Consider the following 10,211-nt stretch of genomic DNA (forward strand, 5'->3'; position numbering starts at 1 on the left):
AAAGAAAATAAAAGTACTTTCTTTAAAAAAGAATTTATTTGACTGAAGGAATGTACAATATATACGGTAACATTTTTTTAGTTACTTGTGGAATGTAAATGTTTAAACATAAAACATTACATGAGGAAATGTAGATTATAAGCCAAACCATAAATGGAGAAGGAAGGCAAAGTATTCACTATCCTGGATACTAAAGTGATCAGTCACAGCACACATCTGTAGACATCCTGTGTGGAAACATAAGACAAGCGAAAAACTGTACTCAGAGGAGATATTTATCAAGTCTTCATTCATCTATATGCCAAGGAAACGTGTGTTTATGCATTGCCAACCATCATAACCCAAGCAACGGCAATGCTAAATGGATTTCATGGGTGATTGCTGTATAGTATGGGACTGTGTATAAATAGTGATACATGTTTAGGCCCACTTTAAAGATCCTATCTTGCTTGGGAAGTCTCCAATATACTCCATTAAGGTGTTAGCAGATATCCTTGGCGCAACCTAAAGTACCTGGAAAATCCTAAGAGCTGCAGGCTCATCACCACAGTAGCTTACTTTATGGCACCCGGTCAGCATGGATAAAACATCCCTTGCAAGGAAAATTCATCTTAAATGTTAAATCGCAAAACATACACATGGAAAGTAGATGGTGAGTAGTCCATCGATGTTCCAGTTTTGTAAAAAAAAAAAAAGTCAAATACTGAGTTGCCTGACCGCTCCTTGAGGCCTGTAGTGGGAAACGTGTGAGCTAGGGTCGGCTTTATGCTGTCGCCAGTATGGTTGCATCTATCCCCCCACTACAATAACATGCAAGAACTCAACATGCATGTCTATAGAGCAGTTTGTGACCAATAACCGTTCTCTCGATGATTTGATAACATTTATTTAATATTTACTGCCAACCTAGAGATTTCTGCTGCCCTATGTGAAGAGGAGAGCTCTGTTACATATAGGGTTATAAGGTATGGAGCTGGATCTCTGAGTAAAAATTAGATTAAATCCTGACAGAACTCCTAAGAGAGACTGTGAGAGTCCTGCTCTCCCCACCCACACAGGATGACTGACACACTGATACAAGGGAAGCTGTCAATCATGCTGTACGAGCAGGGTAGGCCATCAGCCCTTGGTAGGGCAGTAGAAATCATCGGATAGGTCACTTTACTTTTGAAATTTCGACCAGACTTATATTGATGAGGGATGCTTGACCAACCACCTCCTGGAATAATGGGATACTAAAGGTTTTTTTCATTAGAATCTATAGTTTTCACAAGATCTGTGTGACCAGAGGCGGCCACTGATCACAATTCACACAAACACCAAGTATGTCCAAGAGCTAATGGGATAAACCAACTAGGGCAGGTTAGGTCATGAAGACAACTTCTATCCATACAACCTATTAGTATATATGGACACGAGAGAAGGGGATCTTCTATGAGCCCGAAGGGAGGAGCATTTTGTATAAGTGACTCACTGATGGATCTGAGCAGTTCATGTTGGAATCTAAATATCCTCCAGATATACTACATTTACCCTGCATTGGCCACTCCAGAGGAAGAGGAAATGCCCGACTGGCCATGGCTTCTCCCCAGCAAAATAAGCTGTTTGCAGGAAGTGTGACCTGGAATGATCAGCTGATCACATCAGTCGCTGCAGTAGGAAAGTGGTTACCTATGCAGAGACAATTCTTTAAAATGTATTGAAACGGTCATTAAATATTTATTTCTTTATTTTTTTACTAAGACCCTTACTGTTTGAAAGAGCTGCAGCTGAGGACAGGTTAGGTCAACGAAGCCAAGTTCATAAAACATTGTGTACCGTACGTAACTGTGTATATTCTGACATACTAGGTCTCTATTGATGTGGAGAACATGTCCTGCTCAAGTCATCATTTCACACAAAGTGAGGCAGTAAATGCTACCTTCAACCATCCCCAGACATAGTTTTCTATGTATCAGTAAACAGATTATATTAAACAGCATAAGGATTTCTACATGTACAAATACACACAATTCCCAGGATGTTCTAGTGTCGTAGGACTTACAAGATGGAACTGGACAAGAACAGTCTTCAGGTAAAAAGTATTAATGTAATTTAATATTGGATTATTTATACAGCCGTAGTATGGGATACCACTTTGTGAATTAGACCCTATCTTCTGATACTGTGATACTCTGCAGTAAAAAGCCTTTGACCTTCTGACATATTAAAAATAATAAAATCACATTAAACATACATTTTATTGCACGCTACAAGTTGTGAATGAACCCTAAATATGGCACGTATGTGGTAAAAGGTTGGCTCTTTATCCAAACCACAAGGCGACAGATTTACCAATAGGATTCTTAATTAAAAAAAAGGTAGTAACATGTAGCAGAACAAAAATCACAAAAGATGAAAGATCTAGTCCATACTCAATAACAAACATACATTTCTTTTTGCTTGAAGGGTGAGATGTAAATCCAGAGACCGTGTTTTCCTTGACAGACAGTACTTGTAACAGATGGCTCCGCTGAAATCCATCAGTCTCGTGTGCAACCTGATGCAGCCAAAAGACATAAACGTTGCACAACAACTTCAATCCATTGGCTTCAAAGTGAGGAAAAGATCCCCAGCTCCAAAACTAAAGTCCTACTGGTTATCAGAGATGTCAGCTATAGTCACCATGTGCGGACTACAACACATCAGGACACACGGCTTCTTATATCATAGATGATAGTGATAGGTATGTAAATAACACAGATCTAGCACCCACCATAAAACTTCACCACCGAAAGCATAAAACTATGTACCAGTTTGCTGCGAGTCAGCACTTCTGATGAAATTGCAGAAGCCACAGATGTGTAACAGAAGTACACATGATTTCTATTAACTATAGTGGGGAAAAGTAATGGACGGGGTTTTTTTACTGTGTTCCAACAGGGTTTAATACATAAGGACACTGCAATTGTGCTTATATGTTAGGCAGTTTGTAGAGATGGGAAGAGCATTATAATGAAGCAATCGTCACATTAGTAACCACCGCTATGATTACAGCTCCATTTAATGGTATAGGAAAGGGACATGAAAAAAATGCTTTGCCTTAGGCCATTGCAATTAGACCGGTGGGATCCACTTCTCAGCACCCCCAGCTATTTAAAGGGGCTACGGCGCTCGTGTTAGCACTGCATCCTCTTTATTATTTACACTGCAGGCTATCTATATAGTAATGGCAGGGTATTGCAGCTTTGCCCAATTCAGTGCTACACTATAGATGAAATGCAACGAAATAAAAAAAGATTGCAGCATCCATAAGATCATCACAGTCCCGTCAAACAACTCAATGATCAGTGTATCCCCCCACCAGATATAGATGGCCTATCTCTAGTGTGAACTTAAAAAACCCTTGTAAAGGATGAAGTACTAACCGTAAAATACTGACATTCTATGAACATCAATAGAAAACAATCTAAAAAGTTACGTACCAGTTGCAAATTTCTTTGTGCATTGGATACCTGGCTCCTGGAACTTTGTCCAACCCTGATATAACATATAGTTAAAAAAGCCACAGAAACACAATCTCTTATAGCTTTGTACAGCGTGCTAACATAAAAGATTGCTGTGCTAACACATTTCTGCAACGTTAAAACCAATATTTTGAAATCTAAAAACATTGCTTATTGTCATTGCCTTTTCTTGGCGACATGGATGACATTCAAGTGCAACAGTCTGAAGTAGTGCTTTGATAAAACAGATCTTATTACTATCTGTCATGTGTACTGTGAATCTGCACACAAAGAAAGCTACAAAGAGAACATTAAGCTCTCGATAATAGGCAGTAAACATAAGTGCTCTTTGGGAGGAGCAAACGAATTTTAAGACAATTGTATTTTAAGCCTCTTCACAGAATAGATCCAGCTATTACTCAGAATCTCTCATTCCACACGTTGACTTTTCATGGAAACTTTTAGTCCACTGTGTTCGCAGTTCTTTAATTTCTTTCCCAAAGAAATCGTGAAGTTTTGTGAAGCTGTATCGGTCTTCAGTAACCTCATTAGATACCCACGGCTCATTTGTACCACCCTGCAGATTTTGGTCAGGTGCCAAAGACTGGCGTTGGACTTGGTTTCCCGAGTCTCCATCTAACAGCCACGTTGCATCTTTGCAATGTGGTCCATTGGTACAGGCAAAGCCATTTGGCATGTCGGCCATACTGTTATTCCACTGAGCACAGCCATTGTCCTTTAGAACTGGCCTATCCTGTATATTAGGCAAAGCTGGCCATGGGAGACTAGGACTTGTATCCGCAGAAACAGGAGTGCCATTAGAAGAGGCCTGGCCATTACGCATTTCCATGAGTTGCTGTTGCAGTTCTTTCACCACAAGCCTGATATATTCAAAGTTTGCCCTAGAGAGAGCCTTTACCCAGGATTCCATAGTACTGTGACTATCTGCAGCAAGAATATAGGCACGGGACTTGGAATAGCCAAATCTAATTGCAAAGGCATACTCTTCTGTGGACTCGCATAGTTCCACCCTGCTTCCTTCCAGTATAATAACTCCCACTGGTTCTCGACTTTCCTGATTGTCATAGTAAAAGAGCATGTTACCCTTCAGCACAAACCAACGTCTGTGGTATGAGGCATTGCGTTCCCCTTTTTTGTATAGGAAGCCACTTTTGTCTATTGGCGAGTTGCAGTTGGCATAATACACCAAGTTCCTCTCGTTCAGCTTCATGTCTTTGCGTATGTCGAGCCCTAGAATATACAACAACAAATCATAACCACATATTTTGCAAAGGTGACAACACTAATAAACGAAGTTATCTACTAAGATAATAGGCAGCAACACACAGATTACACCGTCTGCATTAAGGCCCTATTACACTACGCAGTAGTCAGGGCAATTATTTGAAACAGCCATTCCTTGAAACACCCAATCTCAATAATGGTCTTGTCTAACGCTAGGTTCACATCTGTGTATGGGTTTCTGTGCAGGGAATCTGCTTGGGGATCCCCTGAATGGAAACCTAATCCACATAAAAAAGTGGTTACCTTAGGAAACCTGCAAACCCCATAGACTATAATGGGGTCTGTGTAGTTTGCGCTCGAAAAGGGTGAAAAGTGCGGAGATGGGAACTGAATCCCCGAACATACCTCAAGCGCTTGTGTGAACCCAGTGGGCCTTACTCACATGCATGGTTTTTCATGACACAGTCTTATTAATAGAGATGAGTGAGTACTACTCGAAACTGCCATTTCGAATAGCACGCTCCCATAAGAATGAATGGATGCAGCCGGCACACAGCCTGTGCCGGCGTCCGGCCGCTTAACCGCCTACGCGCCGGCTGCGTTCATTCATTCTAATAGGAGCGTGCTGCTCGAAACGGCAGTTTCGAATAGTACTCGCTCATCTCTACCTATTAATTAAGATGGGTTTGCATAAATCCATTTTTCTCCATGGGCAATGGTCTGTGAAAGCAACACAGCACATAGATGTCGTCCATGTTGTTTGTATTTCACAAGGCATTATTAAGTATAGCAATTTGGTTAAAAAAAAATAAATTAAAAACTGTTGACCTTTTTCTGACAAAGAAACAGATCAACTATGGACAAAATCTATATAACCATTTGCTACCCTTTGAGACTACGGAGAACACACACCCATCAAAAATGAGGAATTCAAATGTCGCCATACACTGGGGAGATAAAAATATTGCCTTGGATTTGCTTTACATTAGAGTTCTGCTTTCTCATCTGTGTACCCTGAATAACAGAAGTGTGACCAAATCTTTATGCAGAATAAATGATGTACATTACAGGCAGTACTTATCACCCTATGTGATATGGGATGTGTGCTGAGAATCAATGGTACTGAGTGGGGGAGGAATGATCTAATGTACTGTGCTGTGCCTAGTAAGCAGGGGAAAGGTTTGTAGTTCTCATCTGATCGCTGAAATTTCTTCAAACAGTTGATCGGGTGGGTACAGTGTTAGATCCCCACTGATACATCATGGGAAAAAAAAACGAATATTTTAGGTCTGTAAAAATCAATAACATTTTTTTATATATCTGGAATTTGCAGGAGAAATCAAGAGATCACTGTGTCCCGCGACATGACAGCTAACTACATGGATGTAGCCTCACTGCAACCTCAAGTATTAGCAAGTTAATTTGTTTTTTCTTCAACAGAGTTGGGTCATAGAAACCCTTCAGATTGCAATGTGTCCCCATTATCTTACAGTAGATACAGACAGGTGTCCCAGACAAATTCCCAGTGTAGCCAAACCCTTAATGGTACTACTCCCCTTTTTCAATCCACTTTTGTTTTTGACTTCAAAAATTTCAATGTGGAAACCAAGCCTAAAGCTCGGGGCTATACAGCAATGTTATCCATGACCTGCATCATATGACCAAAGATCACCAGGATGCTTTGTGACGCTTTCACTCATGTGAGGCCCAGTTCACATCTGCGCATGAGTTTCCCCCCAAATGGAAACCTAATCCACATAAAAAAGCGGTTACCTTAGAAAACCCACAGACCCCATAGACTATAATAGGGTCCATGTGGTTTCCGCATGAAAAATGCAAAGAGAAAAGTGCTGCTTGAAAAACCAGAGCGAAAACACATCACGTTTTTTTCAGCACTGCTTTTCATAGAAAGACCTCAGAGTTTTCTTTAGATAGAATTGCAGAATTTCCACTGGGGGTATTTTTCTGCAATATGTAGATCAGATTTGCCATGTGGCTCTTCAGCCTAAAAGGAGCTCTATACCTTTTCTTAACTAAAGGTAAGGGATCACAACCAGAGCATTACGCCTGGTTCACATCTGCGCTCAGTATTCTGTTTGGGGACCCCCGTACGGAATACTGAACGCAGATATGAACCAGGCCTTACTATGTGCTTGTTTATTCTGCTCGCCGGATACACTGCTGCTCTCTGTGCAGGTAGCAATATACTGCATGAACTAGGCAAAAAGTTAAAAGGTATCAGTGTAGCGGCACATATACCGTCTGTGGCCCAAACACTGCTGTAGTCCCTGCAGACATATTACCCATCTACAGGAAGAAGATAGGAGCCAAATCGATACGGTACAACCAGCACAGCCGATTATCATAGGTATCAGTGTAGTCTCTGGATCTGATCCTTCACCAATAACTAATACCGTACCTCCTTATAATACATCCAAGTAGTGTGACCTGCAGTATAACGTTAGATTAGCTCTTAAGTAGCTGTACAGAGCTGGGTGCGGTCTGAACTGCTACATTCTGTGTAATAATAATATCTGATCTCATGGACAGACGTAAAGCAATATGACACATATATAGATACATGCAACCCACATCACTGTGACTACAGAAAACATCTACAAAGTCTTACTACAAAGCAAACAGAAGCATCAGTCATTGACTCCAGTAAACACAATTTCCATCTGTATCAGCAGAAAGCAGATTGTGAAATGTCCGGCCAGGACCTCTCCCACAATCTGCTATTATACTGCATACACATCAGGATGAGATATATCACATATAATACTGCTATCAGGTTACCTACACAGGGTCAGCGGCGCCTGGCTCATTTGCAGTCATAGCTTTGTACAGCCTCCTCCAGGTAAGCGCAGGTGTGTGGCAGCTCATGCCCTGTGTGCAGTCCTGGCACTGCCGCTCTGCCCCCTCCTTCCTCTGCTCTCCATTGTCCGCTCCTCAGGCTCTGCTCCCTCTCCACATTTCCACCACCCTGGACAGGAAATGGCTGGTCCACCCTGAGCCCGCCCGCTCACTGCCGGAGCTCCGCCCTCTAGTGGCGAGGACTCTGCCTGCGTGTCCTCTCTGAACACAGAGCACGGGAGGGCGCGGGGTCATTCCCCGGACCTGAGGTGACTGTGGCTGGGCAGTGTGTGGAGAATACTCCCCTACCTGCAGTGAGCACTGTGCGCTCTATGTACCACAGACAGTGCCATCTCACGTTTACTTTCTTCCAATGTCAGCATTGAGCTGGTCGCTGTATATCAGGAAGTGCGGGTCTTGCAGGAGCACAAGGGCCCTTGTACCTGAAGGTCCCCTCTGGTGTATGACAGAAGCCGGTTTCATGAATGACACAAATGAATAGCCTTGAGGGACAGCTTGTGGGTGACAGGAGGAACTGAGTACTCTCCTTCACACTAGGCACCTGTGTAGTCAAGAATGATGGAGGCGGCCATGACCCCTGTGATCATTTATGTATCCCTTATCTATCCTGTAGATGTATATTATAAGGGATGAATAGGAGGCTTGTCACCCATTGCACTCTTTATATTGGAATATGTGCCCACATCCAGAAACTACACAGTAGTCACATAGGCTGGATGGCATCCTCATCATATAGCCATACAGTGCCCAAATAATACCGTCACTCATATGAGTACTCAGTTTATCCATAGTACATTAAAGATCGTATCTTGCTCTGCTCTCATCCGCTCCTCACACAACCGTCTCCAAGATTTCTCTTGTGCATCCTCCATATTCTGGAACTCCTTACCAAGACACATAAGACTGACCCCCACAATCACAGGCTTCAAGAAGGCCCTGAAGACTCACCTATACAGGAAGGCCTACAACCTCCAATAACACTATCACCGCACCACCATCTGAACAGTCTCTCCCCTCATCTTCTGTCTCCCTCTTCCCTCATAGGCTGTAAGCCCTCGCAGGCAGGGCCCTCTACCCCGCTGTGCCAGTCAGTCATTGTTAGTATCATATCTGTTTGTACATTTTTGTGAACCCCCAAATGTAAAGCACCATGGAATTAATGGTGCTATATAAATAAACAATAGTAATAATAATAATATTGTCAGCCAGGGAGTAGGAGAATGGTGTCAATTTGGGGGTCTACATTAAAGGGTTATTCAGCAACATAATGTTTGCTACAACTAAATTCTCTCTGTGCCATGTTTCACACTTTACTGATCCATCAGAGCATCAGAAGAACAAGGAAAATATCTTTGATAAAAAGGCCCTTTGATATCAATAGGCTTTCATGCCGTTAGTTCTCCATTTGCATCTTTTCAGTCAGACCTCCACTTTTTGTTCTCAATTTGCCTATAATATCTAGGGCCTTGTCAAAGAGACTATGTCTAAAATCAAACTCCGTGTTGTACAAACTGTTCTTTTTTTTTAAATTCAACATATACATACAGATGTAGCGGAGGAAATCCGAACTTCTGCAATTGGTTAAAATACCGCAGCATAATATCTTATCACAGAAGACCACATAAACCAATGAAAAGTCATAGGAAAAACATTTTGCTACATCTATATACACTACCCATCACCTAAATGTTTTTAGTTATTTATTTACATTAAAGCCGGGGCTCCATAGCTAAAACCACAGCATTTTAAAGTCCCTTCAAAGAGGATGGAATTTTAGCGAATCCACTCCACACATTGCAGAAACACAGGTGCCGCTGAAATTCTGCGATTTCCAAGACCAATATCTACGGAAAAGCTGTTGGTTTCCCTATGGGTCCATTCACACAGAGGAAAATGGTGCTGTATTTGGCGCTGAATTTTCAGCACTGAAAAAAAAGCCTCCCATTGATTTCAATGGGTTCTGCTAGTTTTTTTTCCACTAGCGGAATTTAAAAAAAGGTGGCAGAACCCATTGAAATCAATGGGAGGCTTTTTTTTTCCAGCGTCACATAAAGCGCCATTTTCCTTTGTGTGAATGGACCCATAGGTATAATGGACGCAGAAAATTTCCTCCATAGACTTTCTGTGAAAAGCGTAGCAGGAAAAACAGTTAAGCATTTCTGCCATGGTTTTTCACAAGGTGCTTTATCAGTGCTGCCTGCTACATGTAGCCTTAGCCTAAGGGTGCATTCACACTGAGTAAACGCTAGCTTATTCTGAACGTAAAACACGTTCAGAATAAGCGGCGTCTAAAGCAGCTCCATTCATTTCTATGGGAGCGGGGATACGAGCGCTCCCCATAGAAATGAATGGGCTGCTTCTTTCACTCCGTGCAGTCCCATTGAAGTGAATGGGGAGTGCCGGCGTGTACGCTCCGGCATGAGCAGAGCTTACCGTATACGCCGGCACTCCCCATTCACTTCAATGGGACTGCACGGAGTGAAAGAAGCAGCCCATTCATTTCTATGGGGAGCGCTCGTATCCCCGCTCCCATAGAAATGAATGGAGCTGCTTTAGACGCCGCTTATTCTGAACGTGTTTTACGTTCAGAATAAGCTAGCGTTT

General features: G+C 42.2%; 1 protein-coding gene across 1 annotated transcript; it reads right to left on the minus strand.

Moving 5' to 3' along the window:
* Positions 1 to 1,712: 1,712 nt before the first annotated feature.
* On the minus strand, positions 1,713 to 7,728 carry PHETA1 (PH domain containing endocytic trafficking adaptor 1). The gene is made up of 2 exons (XM_075272820.1): positions 7,534 to 7,728; positions 1,713 to 4,736 (listed from the first exon to the last, which is right to left on the minus strand). Exons 1-2 carry the CDS (start codon positions 7,556 to 7,558, stop codon positions 3,901 to 3,903), a joined length of 861 nt encoding a protein of 286 aa, XP_075128921.1. The 5' UTR covers positions 7,559 to 7,728; the 3' UTR covers positions 1,713 to 3,900.
* Positions 7,729 to 10,211: the final 2,483 nt, after the last annotated feature.

The sequence above is a fragment of the Leptodactylus fuscus genome, chromosome 1 (genome assembly GCF_031893055.1).
Source record: "Leptodactylus fuscus isolate aLepFus1 chromosome 1, aLepFus1.hap2, whole genome shotgun sequence".
Taxonomy (NCBI): domain Eukaryota; kingdom Metazoa; phylum Chordata; class Amphibia; order Anura; family Leptodactylidae; genus Leptodactylus; species Leptodactylus fuscus.